The sequence below is a fragment of the Pteropus medius genome, unplaced genomic scaffold, assembly GCF_902729225.1.
Source record: "Pteropus medius unplaced genomic scaffold, Ma_sr-lr_union100, whole genome shotgun sequence".
In the NCBI taxonomy this organism is placed as follows: Eukaryota; Metazoa; Chordata; class Mammalia; order Chiroptera; family Pteropodidae; genus Pteropus; species Pteropus medius.
In genome coordinates, this window is record NW_024351073.1 from 17,632,740 (window position 1) to 17,651,821 (window position 19,082).

At 49.0% G+C, this 19,082-nt stretch overlaps 1 protein-coding gene across 2 annotated transcripts in view; it reads left to right on the forward strand.

Annotated features, from left to right (window-relative positions):
• The window catches only part of ANKH (ANKH inorganic pyrophosphate transport regulator), a 118,570-nt gene that overhangs the window by 94,595 nt on the left and 4,893 nt on the right, over positions 1–19,082 (forward strand). For both annotated transcript variants that reach the window (XM_039842760.1, XM_039842759.1), the window contains one exon: positions 17,979–18,108. In XM_039842760.1, coding sequence (XP_039698694.1) covers positions 17,979–18,108 — 130 coding nt within the window. The remainder of the gene's footprint in view (positions 1–17,978; positions 18,109–19,082) is intronic.

The following is a 19,082-nucleotide window of genomic DNA, read 5'->3' on the forward strand; positions in this document are numbered from 1 at the left end:
CGTTTATAGACAAAGTTACATTTTAGACTGTGCCCTTTGGGTTCCAGAGATGGAGCTGAGAATAAGATAAAAGGAAACATGGGCCTTTTGAACCCAGTTCAGTTTTCCTTGTTTGTTTTGTGGTTACATGTTTCCTGTTAAGTCCTGCGGGAATTCTCTGTTTATGTAAGTGCAATATAAGAATGTTGCAGAAATGCCTGGGTGTGTGTAGGTCTCATCGTAAGTGACTGATAGTTGGGACCTAAGGCAGTGAATGCTGGTGACAAGGACACAGCGTCTGTCATCCTTCTGACCGTTATCACAGAACCCTTTTGCTTGACGAGTCCTGGCAGTGGTCCTAGAAAATCAAGCCCTATGCACGTTTTAAACCTTTAATGGATGTTATCCGAAGCCCACAGCTTGATCGTTGACCCACTGATCCAAAACCTCAATAGAGTGTCACACGGGCAATGTGAGGCCAATAACTCATCAAGGAACACCTCTATCACCCACCGTGACCTTGCGTCCTAAGCCACCCATCACCCCAGCCCAGCGCCTCCCACCCAGTCCTTCCCTCGTGAAACTCGGGGTGGGGGTAGCACCTAGATGTGGACCTGGGAGGGCTTTCTGGGAGCATGGCTGTTCGAGTCAGGACAGGTTACCCCAGGCAACCGTGCGCCCCTGTTTGCATTATTTCTCTCGAAGGTGGGCAGATTTTTCCATAATTCCCTAAAGAATTAGGAAAACACTGAACTACTTTGAAACTGTTTAAAAGAGTATTTTAGGAAACACTAAAATACTGTTCTGGGAACAGACCCCAGCTTCCGGAGACCATGTTAAATTACTGGAAGTCAGAAGTCGCATTGACTTCAATGGCAGGATCTGTGATGTGGAGCTCATCCGCATAGAAAGCTGGAAGCTTCGGGTCATTCCTGGCTCGGCAGCCCAGAGGCTGACCTTCGCTGTCTCCTTTTGCTCCATGTAAACACCATTCTGCTGCTGCGGATGAGTCAGATCGATGGGGAACTTGACCCGATCGGGTTTAGGATATTCCTCAGCTCACGGGCAATAACCTGTACTGAAACGTATATGTTTATTTTCAAACGGTAACTGCCTAAATTCTAGGAGAACGTTTGATTTCCCATGGAGACATTTTATTTAATTACTTGAATCCTGCCATCTGTAAGTGGAAGTATTTCAGGGTAGATCTCCACCACAGAAATAGAGACCCAGAGTCCTTGCTGGAAAGGAGCTTGAAGATGAACCAGTCAAGACCTATAACTTTTTAGGAACAGAGATGACTCGGAGAGGCAAAGTGACTTGCCCAAGTCCCCGGTCGTAGAACCAGCTAGAAAGCAGCCTTGCAGGATCATCCTCCAGGGCCTGTTTCCTGTGAGTGGGGACACATGACTGGGGCACCTGCCACCATGCTAGAAACAGTGGTTTCGTCAACGCTGAGAACAGCCGTATTTGAGTTTGCAGCTTATGAATTGTCTCACATACATCATCCTGATGATGATTCAATCAATTGGTTCAACATCTTGGCTAAAGGAATTGTTAAAAAATGCCTAGAAAAAAAAATGTAAGTTTCTTTTTTCTAAATTAAATGTTAAGCTGTCACTATAATATGTACATACCTTTTTATGGTGCTTACCATATTCATTCTCTACGTCTGTTACTCCTTGTAGGCTGGAAACTTTGCAAAGCAGGGTCTCTGACTTAGTCACCTTTTAGCCTGAGGCTGACACCGAAGGTGCACAATAAATGGTTAATAAGTCCCTGAATCAATTAATACTTCAGTGCGAGATAAAAATCAGGAAGGCACTGATGGCCCCCACGCTGCTGGGCGACAGCCTCCTTACTTAGACTCAGTTTATCCTATTTCTAAAGCTTTTAAGGGGCCCCTTTACTTGCGAGTCTATTTTCATTTCTTTAATTTTAAAACTCCTTAGTGTCAGGAAATTAACAGAGCAGAGGCCATCGAAACGCTCCAGAGCGGCACACTTCATGTTTATTCCAATGGACGCGTTTCATACAAAGGACAGACTTTCTGAAGGTCCCATGGCTTCCTGTTCACCTCCCAGAACTAAGGTCCTTTTGGGCTCGGCTTCTTTGCGCAAGCCCATTCTTTCTTCTCCCGGGGTCTCTGACAAGAGCTGACCCCATGGATCCTGCGGACGCTCCAAGGACAACGTGAAAAGTCGTGCGTCCATCCCAACGGGGTTGCTCTTCAGGCTCTGGCATTGTGGGTTCCACTTCTGCCTTTGCCTGTGAAAAATATGGCTGTGTCACTTTTGAAAGTTAGTAAGAAGCTACTGCCTCAGCATGCTACAATGCAGATATCTATTTCATCCTATTTTTCTATTAGCATCTTGCCTTCCCACTTTCTAGCTGCCTTTACGAATTCTGGGGGAAGCGCTGGTTGGTTTCTCAGGCCAGCAGGTGGCAGAGGGCAAGGAGAGGGTACGTGGACCTGCCCATAACGATGCAGAGCCAGCGGGGGAAGACAGTGGATCCGCTTGCCAGATTTACCAAACTTGCCAACCTACCCTAAACTTTTTTTATTAATTCTTTCTAAAGTTTATAGCAAATCATATTCATGAGAGGTGGGCAAGAAGCCTCGCAGAGCCCAAGCCTAGCTGTGGCTGGGGCCTCCCCAGCCCCCTTTTTACAAAACGGAAATGGGCGCCCATGGGTTCGGGCGGGCAGAGCTAGCAGGGCTCTCCTGTGCAGTGAACAGAAGTCATACCCAGCACTTTCCAGACGCTCCACCCAGAGAAAGTCTGCAGAAGAGCAAGGGTCAGGAAAATGGGGTGTCCGGGAGACGGAAGATTGTACAGCTCAGGAGGAGAAAGGGGAGACGATGGGACAGAATGAGAAAGGGGGTTAAGAGTCAGAGGAAGATGGAGCAGAATGACGGAGGGGACACAGACCGATGGGGAGACCGTGAGGGTCCCAGGGCCTTGGCAGCCCTTCCGGGGCAAATTTCTGCAGTCTTTAAAAGAGTTAAAAAAAAAAACAAGCTTTTAAGAAATCCATAAATTTGACAATTTGTCTGTTGTCCAAATGCATTCCATGGGTTGAATTTCGGTGGGCTGGCCTGTCTCAGAAGGGCACGTGTGGGGTTGGAGTCTCACCAGCTTCTCCAGAGGTGTCTTCGTGCCCTCAGATTCAGATTATGCCAGGGTCGTGGGATTGTGCCAGGGCCTCCAGACAGTATCCCACTGGCTGCCCTCAGCTTCATGGGAGGCTGCTCGGGGTGTGTGTGTGTGTGTAAAAGGCCAAGGCAGGTGTGTGTATGTGTGTGGTACAAGGCGCTTTGCTGTCACTGAAGGCAGAGAGATGAGAGAACCCGCCAGTCTGCCATCCATCTGCAGTGCCTCCCGCAAGAGGGTGCAAGGTTATCTCAGGTCAGTGGTTGTTACTACGTAAGGATCTGGTGTTGTTTTTTTTTTTAAGTTAAAATAGGTTTTTACTCTGGATCTTTCTGAGCCTTGATTTTGGATGTCAGTGGGTGGTAGAAAAGGAAAGTGTGAATCTGCACTCGATCTCGAATCTTCTGTTCCGATTGTTATGGGTTGAATCGTATCCACCAAAAATTCTTATGTTGAGGTTCTAACCCTCAGCACCTTAGACTGTTGTCTCATTTGGAGATAGGGTTAAGATGAGGTCCTGGTGGGTGAGTAAGGTGGACCTGTCCCCCAGAATGGCTGGGGACGTATGGACACGCACACAGGGAGAATGCCATGTGAAGACTGGACTTATGCTGCCAGGAGCCAGGAGAGGCCTGGGACAGACCCTCCCCTCCTGCCGTCAGTGGGAGCCTGGCTCTGCCATCACTTGGTTTTGGCCTCCAGGTCTACGAGGCAAGACCTTTGTGGTTCTAAACCACCAGGCGTGTGGTGCTCTGTTTCTGCAGCCCTAACGACCTCGAGTTCACCGGTGTTTCTGAAGGAAAGGCATCTTCTTGTCATTGACAACCACATGGATTGATTAACCAGATCTCACTATCCAACTGACTTTTCTTTTTAAAATCTCCATTTAATGACTCCGTACGACATCTCTTTTTATTTTATTTAATTTTATTTATTTTATTTTCTATTTTATTTATCTTATCTCATCTTATCTTGTCTATTTCCAGATTCTCCATGTGAGAATCTGAGTAGAGGATTTGCTTAAAGATATGTCTCATAGGGTACAGCACAGTGCCTGCGTGTATGTGCTTAGTATCTTGTGGATGGTTTTGGGGGGCGAAACGGAAGTTATTGGCATCATAGCATCCAGTAGAAGTACTAGTGCTAGATTTAAGTTACTTTACATTGGGGATTCTGCTTTTAGTCGGATAATCCAGAGCACCTCAACCAGGCCCTTGCACTGCCTACTGTCACTGCTAATACTGCGAAGCCAAAACATGTCCCCAATTTTCAGAGGACAAATTAAATTGCTAGTATTTTATCCAAATTGTGTCAAAAACTTGATCTCTTCTACTGCTTCCCACTTGAACCTTAGAAATGGTGTCTGATTTAGCACAAGATGATAAAAATTAGGTAGCTTCATTTTAACGTGTCAGTTCATGTTAAAATGAAGCTACCTAATTTTTATCATTTTGTAGAACACGCCTGTTTTCTACAAAGAGCAGATGCAGGGCTGCCACCTGAACAAATTAGAGCCACAGAGAAGACACTCTCCTCCCCTGGGGATCCTGCACGTGCAAAGTGCTGCTGGACCCCAGCCTCACACCAAGAACGGGGTTTCCAGGCTCCACCCCTAGGCCGTCCCGCTGCAAAAGCAGACTTATCGGAGATAGATGACAGTCACAAACCGTTATGCCGCGCAAATGGCAAAGTAACTCAGTGGAGACGACCCTCATGGCCATCCAGGAACTCTCTTTCATGACCCTCCATGGCTTTTTTAAAAAAATCATTTTGATTGGCCTCAGCTTAAAGACAGAACCAGTCTGGGGAGTGTTTTTCTTCTTACCTGGTGGTCATGTTTAGCCCAGGCCCTCGCGACAGGACGTGGGGACCAAACGAGGCGGTGGTGCTCAACGCACCTGGGTCTTCTGCTTTCTGCACCTGCTCACACATGCCCAGGGCCTGCGGGCACTGAACCCGAGCGCATGACATTGGCCTGAAGCTCGATGTCCTCCTGTTCATCTATGTCCAGACAGCATGAGGGGAGTCGGCAAAGCCCAAGTCAGGCCTCTCAAAATATAGTTTGTAAGTTATCTCAGACTGTCTCAAGAAACACTAAACAGACGTAGGTGCATCAGGTAGTGTGTGAAATGAGCAAGGGGAGGACATAAACCACCACCACCACCACTCCCATCATCATGCTGAATGGTCGTTTTTGTATATTTAATGATGCCAGAGACCGTTGGGCCCAGGAACAAAAGAAAACAATCAAAAAACTCTTTGGACACACAGAGGTATTTCCCTGGCTTACCTCTCCCCAAGCTTAGGTGTCACCTGCACCTGCAGACACACTTAGAAAGTGACCTGGCAAGTAAAGTCACTTTTAGCTACTTTATTTTAGCTACTTTTAGCTTTAGCTATGTGGCCTTTGCTAAAAACGTTCCTTATTTTATTTTAATGGGCTTATTGCTGCACATCCAGTGCTGAGTCAGATGGCCCAGCTCACTCAGGCACAGTGAAGTCAACACCACTGAGTTGTGCCACGAGATTATTCGGACCTTCTGAGCCCAGAGCAAGCCTCAAAGAACCACGCTGTGATGCTAAGAAAAAGCACTTGTGGCAAACAATCGTGCCTAGAAAACCTCCTCACCGTTAGTCGGGTGCTGGGCGGTGTTCAAGGGTCTGTGTTTAAACCCTCCCTTCACCAGTGTAGCTTGACGAATGAATTGGCCCTACCAAAAAAAAAAAAAAAAAAAGGTTCCTAGAGAGTCATGATGTACTTGCCAGAGCTGGCATCTCTGAACTGGAGATGGCTTCAGGTACCCTGAATGGTCCTGTGGCTCTCATGGCACTTGACTTCCCTTTTCGTGGTTTTTTATTATAAAATGGGGACAAAAGAAGAGGGATTTAGCACAGCATTTATGGATGTGGGCCCTGACACCCCAGAGCCTGGGTCCAAACCCTGGCTCCACCACTCAGCAGCTGGGCAGTTTGGGGAAGGTCACTTAAAACTATAAGCCTCAGCCTCCCCAGCTGCCACACGGGCATGATGAGAACACCCACCTTTTAAGACTTTTCAAAGGATTAATAGCTTACACAGTGCCAGGCACGCTGTAAGCAAAGAATGTCAGCTGTCCTCACTCATCCAAAGTTCCCAGATATGTGGGAATCCAAGTGAGGACGGGATGGCTGTACCTCTACCTGTGGCTGTTAGTAAAATTGATGCCAACAAATAGTCTTATGGACTTTTCTATTTTCATATATATATATATGTAATACTCCTCCAAATTCCTGTGGGATTTTTTTGGGGGGGTGTGGATTTACACATCCCTTCCATAGACAGACGTCACGCACACGCGAGACACGTGTGCACGTTTTTATCCCCGAGGCTCGAGAAAGCTCTCGGACGCCCTGTCACGCCTTCCTGTGTGTAGCCTCCAATCACAGGTGCAGGCAGCACTCACTGCGACCTCGGGTTGTCTTGCTTACCTGAAATGTCCGTTACCCACAAGCTGTAGTGAGCACAGAAAGAAGGTGATATATTTAGTCCTCTGGCGTAGATACCCGATACATCCGTACATAGCAACCCAGAGTTAGAAATGGCAGGAAGGAATGTTGTTAAGCCGCCTGTGTATGCATCATCTAGAGTCTGGGCAGTGGCACAGACACTTTCAATGAGACAGATGATGCTTAGGGAGTCTCTGTTTACGGGCACAGCTCCCCAGAGAAAGAACACGTGCATATTTATTCCTGCAGTCATTCAACAAACGCTGGAGCCCCTGCGAGGTACCAGGCTCTGGGACTACCACAGTGAAACACATGCATTTCCTTTTCTTATGGAATTTAGAATCTCATAGAGAAGACAGGCCATAAACATACATTATGGCGTCAGATAGTGTATCAGTTTCCTGTGGCTGCTGTAACAAATTACGACAAACCCGATGGCTTAAAACAACAGAAATTGGTTCTCTCACCATTCTGGAGGCCAGATGTCACAATTCAGTTCACTGGGCTGAAATCAAGGTGTCAGCAGGCCGTGCTCCCTCCAGAGGCTTTAGAGAAGAATCTGTTCCTTGCCTCTCCCGGCTCCTGGTGGCTGCCAGAACTCCTTGGCCACGTGACTCTGATCTCTGCCTCTGTGTTCACTTTGCTGCCTTCTCCATCTGCCTGCTTTAACCCCCTGTGCCTGCACCTTATAAGACACCTGTGATGGTGTTTCGGGCCCATCCAGACGATGCCAGCTAATCTTAAGATCCTTAATTCTATCAATCTGTTACCATATAAAGTAATAGATACTTACTCCTCGGAATTAGAGGGTAAATTTATTTGGGGGGATGGCCATTATGCAGCCTGCTCTAGGGAGTCACAAGTGCTTTGGAGAAAAATTAGTGAAAAGAAAGAGGGTGAGAGATGCCATTTGGGGCAAGACCAGCAGAGGAGGTTCCCCTGAGGAGACGCATTTACTTGTAAGCAGAATGTCCAGGAGCCCAGCAGCCCAGGGCTCGCTGCTCAGAAGTACCTGTGACCTGCCGTGGACAGGCATCCCGTGTTTGAGTGGCACCTAGGAGCGCATTCACCTGCCCTGTCCTTCCCTCCTTTCTGCTCAGAATTCTGTCTCTCCCTTCCCAGTTGCCACCCCCTCCCAACTCGCTTCTTCCTGTCTCCTTTTAAATTTGCTCAAGGCTTCCAACCTTAAAAAAATTTAAAGAAAACATAAAAATCACGTCTTTATATTTATATAGCAGGCAGCCTACATTTCTCATCTCCTCTGCTTTCAAACTTCTTGAGAGAATTACCTGGAGACACCCTCCCCCCATCTGCTGGCTGCCACCACCGCCTGTCCCCACCCCAGGCCACCTCCCTCCTGCCTCAGGGAGTGAAGACCCCTACTTCCTTCCTAGATCACTCTTTGGATCTGCGTCCTCGCCCCATCACCTGCCACCGCCTTACAGAGCTTGCTGAGGTCCCCACCGCCTCACTGTCCCGACTCCAAGGGGCCCCGTCCTGTTCTCGTGTGACATGTTTGATGCGGCCACTTTTCTGCTCTTTTCCTTGGCTTCTGTGACACTATCCTCGGCTGCTTTTCCCTCTCCCTTTCTGATTATTCCTTCACAGGCTCCTTGGTGGAGGGTCCCTCTATCCCGCTACAAGTGCCCCGCATCCTCTGCCCTGGTCGCCTGCCTGTCTCCCTCCTGACGCCCTCTCTGCAGGGCCTGGATGAGGACACGGTCACTCTCGCGCACGTGAGTGGCCGTCTCCTCTTTAACCATCAGACTGTGTCCACTGAGGATAGATAGTGTCCTGGTCCCCAGCTTCCTGAGCTAAGCCTTGTCTGGGAGGGATTAGGTTGGAGGCTAAGCGTAGACATCAGGCCTGGGACTGCAACGCAGCCGGTGCCTCCTCACCCCTCACCTGCCAGGGCCCTCGAGGTCAGAAGGAAAGTAGATGTCACCAGGGGGTGGAGACCACTGTGGAATTTAAGGTAAAGGTATTTTGGTATTTAAAATATTTTGGTCCTAAAGCTTCAGAATTTCAGGCCTCAAAGGGCCCCTCCCAGCAGAGAAAGAAAGCGAAAGGCACGCATCGGAGCAGGAAACAGAAACACCTGCCCATTCACATCGATTGTCTGTGACATAATCCCCTTCAGTGAGGCTCAGCTGATCTTACAATGCGTTTGATGCAGTTCACACTGGCTGAGGCCTCAGAAAGCACAAATCCCACAGATAGAAACAGGAACAGGACTCCGCCTCGGCCCAGCCCCCAGCGCCTGTGCCACCTTCGAAAGACAGCGGGGTTACTGACGATGTCATTATTTATAGTGCCCCCAGTCCCTGCCAGCGCCCAGGCTTCGGCCACCTGCTCATCTCAAGGCCTGAGTGGGTCGTCTGAGGTGCTGCCGACGGGAACAGTAGAGCCGCCCACCCACACGTCGCAGGCGTGGAGTCTGGCCCCACACTACCTGTCGCAGCCTCCATTTCCCAGTTAGGAGACTTTTTCCTTTATTTAAGGGCTGGTTTCGCGTCCCGCAGTTCAGGCTGAGCTCCAGACCCTCCTCCACCTGCTCTCCGCACGGAGTGAATGAGGCGTCACGTGCCGAGGGCGGGACACTGTCCTCTGCGGCTGCTCCGTGGGCCAGCACGTTTCGGTACCCCGTGAGCACACCAACTGTCCCTTTCTCTTAGTGGTGCCCCGTTACTCAGAGCTGCATGTCAATCCTGAGTGCTTCGGTCGTGTGCTAGAAAGCTGCAGGATCCCAGCTGATACATAGAAAAGCCACCGTCCCACCGGACCTCGTCTGGGTGGCCCTGTTTTCAGAGTTAAAAGTTGGTTTTGTGAGAACGACCCAGCCTCGCCTTCCTGTTGCTTAACTTCCCCTGGAGCTGTCCCTCAGCCGTTGCCGGCAGCAGACACCACAGGCCTTATTCCCGCTGCGGTGCCGTGTGCTGACCCCTGTGTCTCCGACAAGGACAGCCTGTGTGAGGCTTCGTTTCTGCGGGCGGCCCCACCCCCGCGCCAGAGACTGCCTTCTCATTGTTCACATTATCCAGGCGGAGAAAATGACTCTCTTTTGCTTGGGCGGAGGACGAAAAGGACCAAAGGTAAACAAACTGAAATTCAAAACTTTCTCATCCTGCACTTCTGGGTGGAGCAGCCCCTTCGGGCATGTTTAGAAATCCCAGAAATGTGGAGGGAGCAAGGCCTCTGAGTCCCCAAGTATGGGGCTGAAATCTCAGCCCCACCCTTTACTAGCTAGGTGACCTGAGGCAAGTCTGGGTGCCAGAATCCCTTGATCTTTATGTGCATTAAATGAAATAACCTTGGAGATAACCTCGGGGGTGTAATCATTGATGAGTGGGGGCGGGGGGGGGTTCCCACCGAACTTCTGCCCTCCCTTCACACTTCTCTTTAAAGCTTCGGCATCCACTTTTTAAGTCTTTATTCATTATAGATTTGAGGGGTTGACTGGTTTGTTTGGGGGAGCTCAGAGGAGATTAAAACAATTAAGACCAGTCCCCAAAACGCCCTCCAACGACAGTACAGGTCCACAGTGCTTTCTTAAAACAATTAGCAAATGAACAAGCATACTGCGCTGTTAGGAGCAGGTTCGGCTTTTAAATTTTTTTTTTTTAAATCGTGGTAAAATACACCTACGATAACACCTAGCATCTGGACCCGTCTCTGAGTGGACAGTCGGTACGTTCACATTGCTGTGCTGCCATCCACAGAACTCGTCTCATCTCGCAAAATTGAAACTCCAGCCTGCCCCTGCCCCTGCCCTCTCCGCCTGCCGCTCCCCAGTCCCGGTAAGTTCCCAGTCAAGGAAAAGCAAAGGCTGACGCTCGGCCTCCTTGTGAGGGGTACAGCAGGGAGGGGTGGGGACCGAAGCAACCTAAAGACCGCAGCTGAGGTTGGAACTTTGTGAAGAGTCTTCAGAACGGGAAGTAAGCCCTGGAAAGAATTAGCCATTCTGTAGATGGAGTGGACGACCCCGGATCGCCCTCTGCAGCTTGGTGCACGGCGCCCCCTGCTGTTCGAAGTCTATTGTTGCTTGTAATTAATACTTGGCCTTAAAATTGAGCATCTTCTTATCAGAAAGAAGCACAGAGCACTCTAATGCAGTGTATGTCCTTGGCAGTTTCATCAAATCTAAACGATAGTGGGGGGCAATTTAGTTTTTCATGTTCTTTAAAAATAACTGATTTTAAAAACCGTGTCTGAGAAGGTTAGCTTTTCACCATTAGGTGTGCCGTGATAGTGATCGCACCAGCTCCTTTATGAAGTGTTCCAGACAGATGTGTGACAGTAGTCATGACTGTCAACAAGCCACGCGGAGAGTACGAGGCGCTACATAAACCCTTTGTAATGTGCTCGTCCAAGCTCCCGAGCTTAGCGAAAACCAAGCTTTCCCTCAGTCATCAATAGTCGGTTTACTCCATCCCTTTCAGCCTGGTACAGTGTTTGCTGCCCCGACTTTCCACGTGCTGCCCTTTGGTTTTCTCGCCCACTCAAGTGGCTTTTCACCCACGCCACCCTGCAGGACAATAGCCCCATTCCCACTGGCCATGACAAGCTTGCTCCCTGCCACCCTCGTTACTGCTGCTCCCCAGAAAGTGGGCTCTTTGGCCATTGTCACACATTTTCACCCTGGTTCTAAGAGTCATCCTGATGGAATTCTGTGTCATTCCCCTGGGGACACGGTGACTTCTCATGAACTCACTGTTAGCATTAAGACGTTTAGAAACAACCAGATCTAGTTCTGGTGGCAGTCAGCGAGTGAGTGAGACCCCCAGCAATGCTCACATACGTCCGTCTCTCACCGTCACATAGCACATCGGTCCCTCCGCACCTCCTGTGAGTGCCACCTGCAGATACCTCCAAATCTGACCATTTCTCACCATCCAGTGGTCCGATGTCATCCCCCCGGGATTGTTATATAGTTCCTGGACGGGGCTCCCTGTTTTCCTGCTCCTTCCCCTGCCCCCCCCCTCTAACCTCTCCACACACACACACCCATTAATAATTTGTTCTTCTTTCATGCAGCTCTGGGGCAGCCTGTCAAAATGACAATGTGATCACATACTCCTCTATCTACAACCCCTGGGGCTCCCATCTCTCTGGGAGTGGAAGCTGGAGTCATGACCATCACCCAAAAATTCTTAATGGACCCCCCCACACCGCACCCCCATGGTGTGTGTACGGCCAATGCAATTTGATGCTAAGATTTAAAAGGCCAAATAGTGTCCCTTAGGTGACACCAGGTCTCTCTGAAAACTCAAGCAAGATAGGCAGGCACGTGTGCACTATCTGATAGCGTCTTGCCCTGTTTTGGCCCCTCCACCCCCAGGTGATTCAAATTAGGGTGCCTTCTACATGGAATGACATGGGACGCAGTTTTCAGAAGATGCTGTTGGTGAAAACCCAGCTGTCGGCCACCTTCTGAAAGCTGCCCCTCCCTCTGAATCCAGACTACCCAGTCATGAGCGCATGTTAAGATTGACAGCTACAGGGGTCCCTATTATTTTAAAATGTTTCTCTGATAAAGAAAAAAAGAATCTGTGCTCTTTGTGGAAAATGGGAAAAATCCAAAGAGGAAAATAAATTCAGCCCTAATCTTACCACCCACAGATGACTCTGCTGATAGTGTTTTATGGTGGTCCCGGGAACCCTATATGATAATGATAGCTAAGATCGATTGGTCACACTCGCTGCACCCAGACCTGGTAGGAACATTCTGTGCAGATNATCGGTCCCTCCGCACCTCCTGTGAGTGCCACCTGCAGATACCTCCAAATCTGACCATTTCTCACCATCCAGTGGTCCGATGTCATCCCCCCGGGATTGTTATATAGTTCCTGGATCACCTCCTGCTTCGCTGCCCTGCTCCCCCTAGCCCCCCCCCTGCCTCCCCCCACACACACACCCCCACACACCTGTTCTCTCATGCAGCTCTGGGGCAGCCTGTCAAAATGACAATGTGATCACATACTCCTCTATCTACAACCCCTGGGGCTCCCATCTCTCTGGGAGTGGAAGCTGGAGTCATGACCATCACCCAAAAATTCTTAATGGACCCCCCCACACCGCACCCCCATGGTGTGTGTACGGCCAATGCAATTTGATGCTAAGATTTAAAAGGCCAAATAGTGTCCCTTAGGTGACACCAGGTCTCTCTGAAAACTCAAGCAAGATAGGCAGGCACGTGTGCACTATCTGATAGCGTCTTGCCCTGTTTTGGCCCCTCCACCCCCAGGTGATTCAAATTAGGGTGCCTTCTGCATGGAGTGACATGGGACGCAGTTTTCAGAAGATGCTGTTGGTGAAAACCCAGCTGTCGGCCACCTTCTGAAAGCTGCCCCTCCCTCTGAATCCAGACTACCCAGTCATGAGCGCATGTTAAGATTGACAGCTACAGGGGTCCCTATTATTTTAAAATGTTTCTCTGATAAAGAAAAAAAGAATCTGTGCTCTTTGTGGAAAATGGGAAAAATCCAAAGAGGAAAATAAATTCAGCCCTAATCTTACCACCCACAGATGACTCTGCTGATAGTGTTTTATGGTGGTCCCGGGAACCCTATATGATAATGATAGCTAAGATCGATTGGTCACACTCGCTGCACCCAGACCTGGTAGGAACATTCTGTGCAGATCATGGGGCCACAGACGCGCTGATGGTCTGGTCATCTGAGACGCGCTGAGGAGCCAGCACCAGAATGCAAATCAACTCGCTCACCAAGCACACAGTCCCGAGCCGAGCTGTGACCGCCTCTTTGTATGTGGTATTCTTGGGGATTAACCACCACTGGTTTTCCCAGTGGAGACTTAGACTGGGTGAAACGCCTGTTGAATCTTTTTTTCTAAGTACAACTCTGAATGACAATGACGCCCGGGGCCAGGCATTTAATTCACAATAGCTGCGTGTATTTTACTTGTTCTCACCGCAGGGGACGAGAATCTCTGGCTTGCTACTAATACTGATTATTCAGGGTCATGGAGACAGCTTTATGACGTCTTCAAAAGCATGGTCAGCAGCCTCTGGACACTGAGTCAAATCCAGAGCTCTTGGCAATGTTCCTCTGTGAAACGGAATCCCGTGAGGACATGCAGAAATGGCAGCACCCTTGTGGCTGGGTTTGTATGTTCTCTGAGTTCAAATGCTGATGGGGACAACTGGCTTCTTCAGATCCCACTCCCACATTCTTGAGAAAGAGACTCGGGTGGTCCCAGCGCAGGTCAGGGACTGACTGTGTGAGGAGGCAAGTCTCGGAAAGGTGCCCATTCTGTGGTTCCAGTCTCATTGACTCAACTGTAGTATCTCAGACCAGGGGTGCTACTTCTTTAAGAATCAGGGCTGCCTTCCTCCACCGTGCACACTTTGCTCCTCTTTGGGGGTCTTGATCTATGATAAAACTTTGTCGTAACTTAGCTCACTGTTATAGGAACTTAAAAAGGAAAGGTTAAATACTGCCCCCAGCACAGACCTCCATAGAGCTAAAGCCTGCTTAATGGGTTGCCACTAAGGAAAATGTTAAATTACTCATTGACCTGCCCAACCAAAGCATCGTTAGAAATGTGACTGTGGCACACACACTAACTGGCAACTGCGTGCGAGGGCTGTGAATAAAAGGGCTGTGGCCCGGTGGGGGTTAGTTTCCAAAGAGGCTGTGGAAGAAGAGAGTAATGCCAGTGGCCATGAAGGCAGAGGATTGTGTGGAGGGGACCACAGTCTACAAGAGATGACTGTATCTTGAAATGCACATCAGTAGTTCAAAGTAGAAATTTCATGGTCAGTGCCTGGTCCCGAGAAAAAGAATCACAGTATGTCATGTCAAATAAAAGAGTGGATCAGGGGTCTCCTTTTTCAATAACCTTTTTGTTTTAGGATCATTTTAGATTTACAGAAACATCAGAAAGACGCACAAAGTTCTCACACGCCCTTCACCCTTTACTCACCTATCACAGCTTAGGGACCAACACGGGTGTGTTACTCTGAACCTAACTCTGTAGCTTATTCAGATTTCAGTAGCTTTTTCCTCATGTCCTTTTTCTGTCCTAGGATCCCATCTTCATTACCGTCTTTCCTCCTCAGCCTCCTCTGATCTGTGAGAAACTGTCACAGACTTTGCTTGTTTTCGTGGCCTTGGGCAATTGTCTGGAATACTGGTTAGGGTTTCTGTAGAATGTGCCTCAGTTTGGGGTTCATCTGCGGTGTCTCTCATGGTTAGATGGGGCTTATGGACTTGGGGGAGGAAACCCACGTGGGTAAAGTGTCATTCTTATCAAGAGAACATGCCGTCAGCATGACTTCTCACTGCCGGTGTTGACCTTGATCACCTGGCTGAGATCATGTTTGCCAGGTCTCTCTATGGTAAGGGTCCTTTCTCCCCATTTCCATATTGTACTCTCCTTGGAAGGAAGTTACTAAGTGCAGCCCACGCTTCTGGATGGGGCAGTAGGTTCCACCTCCCTGAGGGGGAGTATCTACATTAACTTAGGTGAAATTCTATGCAGGGAATTTGTCCCCATGTGTTTATTTATATCAATATGGACTTGTGGATATTTATTGCATACTGTGGGTCATAATTCAGTACATTCTTTATTTTGTTGCTCAAATTGTTCCAACTTTGGCTATTGAGAACTCTTCCTGCTGTGCTTTAGTGTCCTTTGACATATTATTCCAGGCCGATAATCTTGTATATTTCCAGCCTTCGTCCTAGAATGAGCCATTTCTCCAAGAAGCCCTGGTTCCTTTTATTGGAGAACAAATAGGAAAACCAAAGATCTGGGCACTGAGTGGGTTGTTCCATTTTGCTGGCCGCTTCCTAATGAGATAAGATTGACAGCAAGCTCCGCAGCAGCAAACCCACCCCTGCAGCTGCTCTAAGGAACAAATCATGTTCATTGTCAGGAGTTTATTAGGTTTGCGTTCTGGCTTGGAAAAGTCAATGTCGTTAGCCTCTGCAAATATTTGAGGAACACAGCATGTCATGGTCAACCGGGAGGTCATGTTCTGAGTCAAGACTACTCTGGGCGAACTCACTAGAATGACACTTTTCCTGAAATAGTCTTTGTTCGTTTACCCTCTAAAAGCTTCTTGTTTTCTGAAACAGACTGGCTAAGTTTGGTCTCATTATTAGGCAAGAGCTCAGGACTTTTCTTAGAGAAAGCTGACATGCAGATAGGTATTGCAGCTTTTAGCCAAGGCCATACCTACTGGGCAAGGCAGGGAATAGGCATTTTTTTAGGAACTTATTGGAAGGCACAGGGCATTTTCACACTGGAAGCATGGCCAAGGCAAAGGGTCGAATTCAGATATTTCAGAGAGAAGGAGAAAGGAAGCTTCTACACCATGTACACGGTGTTCCTTCCCTCTAAATGGTTACTTGTGATTGCTCAGGACCCAGACCAGACTGGCGGCTTTCGACTACGTTGTTCTAGAAGACCTAACCTAGACTCCACGTGTATCTGGCTGAAAACTAAAGACGCACCTCAGTGGCCTGTGGCCTTGATGGGGGGCACTTAGGGTATACTTGGCACAGATGAGCACCAGATAGATAGACAGCAGAGCGGTTTAGCGGTGCCAAGTTAAATCATGCTGTGGAATTTTAAAAATGGAATATCGAGCTACGCTCCTGAGAAGCTCTATGAGAGATCTACCAAACCTTAACATGTTTTTTTCCAAGAGACCTAAAATGTGGTCACCACCCAGGTTACAAATACGTAAGTGATTTGGGCATGCTCACTGTCATTGTGTCCTCAAACTGGACTTCCTCCTGCAAAGGTTACTGGTCACCTCCTCCAAAGGAGTACAGAACCCCCGAGAGAATATTCACGTGGGGCAGCCCGAGGGAGGAACCCGGTTTCTCCACGTGAATAATATGGGGTCTGGCTTTGGCAGGGACGCTCGCTCGCTCCATCCTCTCTGAGGTGCAGTGACACCTTCCTTTTCCCTTGCTCCGTTGTAACTTAAAAGCCACTTTACAGTAATTTTGCAAAGCAGAGAGAGATTGCAGTGTCAGGCATTATCTTACATTCAGATAACACCGGCTACAAAATAAATACAGCATCACAGCGATTGTCCTGGGAGCTTTAGCGGAATATGGCCCAGGTGTCCAACCCCAACCATTGAAAACACACAGGGTGGCTTACCCTCTGGGGGATCCTAGGCACAAATCAAGTCCAGACTTGGGGCGGGACTCACTTGTCTTAATTCTTCACAGCTTCGCTGCTATGGAAAATACTTGTCAGGAAAATGAATTGTATCCCCATGCTGTGCTCGGTGTTGTTTTGAAGTTGTACTATGTAGACGTGAGCGATTTCGTACCATTTCAGGCTGGCAGCCGGCGGGAAAAAGATGACAGGGCCACTCGTCCAGGCCACTAGTGATAAAGTCTCAGAGCTCGGAGCTGCTACCACTAGGGAAGTATTTCTCCTTCGCGTCAGACGGGAGGTGTAAGTGCTGCCAGCAGGAGGCTTAGATGGTAGTACCTCTGTCATGTTTTGAAAACCAGTGGGAGATTCTTCCCAGATGCTGAAAACGACATGACAGAATAAAGGTTCTGTTGCATTGATAAAGTGAAACATATTTAGAATGGATCCTCCCAGGTATTCTTACAAATACTTCAACATGACGTAGTAAATAGGACCAGCCTAACTCCAGGAAGCTTAATTTACCCAAAGCCGAAAAGGTGTTATGTGCTAAAATTTCAGTGTCCTGTTTTTACATGACTGCGATTCGTTTTGTAATGTGTCCACGTTCATTTGAGGGAAGAGTCGCTTGCATCTGAACAGAGGGAGAGAAACACCTGATGGAAGTGGCATGGTTTTGGCTCCGCTCCCCGTCCGTTTCAATTCCAGTCAGTCGACCAGTTGCCCGTCTTTTTTCCACAGTTCCCAGTGCCGTGGCTGCCGTTTCGTATTCTCTTACCCAGACCTCGCCAGGCTTCCAGGCCTCTAATCGACCTCAGTATTACAGTTCCCTTTTTCACTAGGCGCGCTGATTCGGCGTGGTTTACATACAGCCAGATGCTTTCAGGTCTCTTCCCATCATTTGGTTTGAGCTGTCAAACTTACATTAACGCGTTCGCCCTGAACTGACGGAGCCGGTGAGCTGTCTGGTGAAGCCTTCCATGAGAGCACACTGGTCTCCCTCCCTGGCCCGGTTACCCACTCAGATGTGTCCACTTCCGCCCCGCTGCCGGGTCCCTTTGGGGCAGACGTGGCAGACCGGGGCCCGTGTTGGCGGGCAGTGGCTCGAGGACCGGTGTGCCGGCCAGCTGCGCGTGCAGATCTGTCCTCTCTGTCCTCATGTCCCTCGTGTGTGCCTTTTCCTAACATCCTTGCCGTCTCCCCCGCCCCTGCCTGCAGCTCTGTTTCGTGATGTTCTGGACCCCCAACGTCTCCGAGAAGATCCTGATAGACATCATCGGCGTGGACTTCGCCTTTGCGGAACTCTGCGTCGTCCCTCTGCGCATCTTCTCCTTCTTCCCCATCCCAGGTAACGAAAACAGAACGAAAGACGATCCCTGTTTACCTTCATGCCGGCCCCAGTCTTCTCTGGAAATGTTTGCAATCACGGCCCAAACAGAAACGTAAAATTTTCACAGGGGATCGGAAAGACGTGAAGACGTTATGCGGTCGGTTGAAAGTTCAACAGGAACCGTTTGTTTCTTAAAGGACAGTGGCCGTGAACACAGTGAAGAGAAACGAGACCCGTAGGGAGAGCGTGAGCGGTTTGGGGAACAGAACTGCTTTGCCTCCCGATCTGTGGGGCCGTTTGCACAGATCTGTGCGTGCTCTCGAATTCCCAGAACTGTATACTCAAAAGTCAGTCATTCGGCATGTTCATTGGAGAAGCAAAATGGAAAACACAAGAAAGGAGAATTCTAAAATCTCAAATCTGGAGAATTCTTATCTCTCTATGGGAGATAAGAATCTAGGGGCACAGTCGAGGCCAGAGGGCGTGTGGCCAGCCAGGGGAAGCCCACAGTCAAAGTGAGAGCCGGTTTGACGGTTCCCAAGCGGATGGAGTAGTAGGAGTCACGCCATAAAGAATGAGGTGGTTTTTTTATTATTTGAGAAAATCCAGTCAGGGAATGGTTGACTGGCGTGCTGCCTTTCCTATAACAAATGCATCACACATCCATGTAGGTCCATATATAATATGTTTAGGGTAAGTCCAGGCACGTCTGGGTACTGTTTCTAGAAGTAACTTACCACACCGCCAACAGTGGGAAGCAGGACCAGGGCCGGGGGGATGGAGGGAGACAGGACGGGGAGGGGACCTTTGAACTGTGTCCCCTTCAGCACTTTTTAAATTCTGTACCAAGTGCAGGTCACTACCTGTTAAAAATTTAACTGCCAAAAAATTCCACTTAAATCGTCCAGCCAAGAAGCCAGACCACGGAGCTAGTCGAGGCCAGGGCCAAGGGCGCGCCCGCCAGTCCTGGGCTGTCACTGAGTCGGGCCACA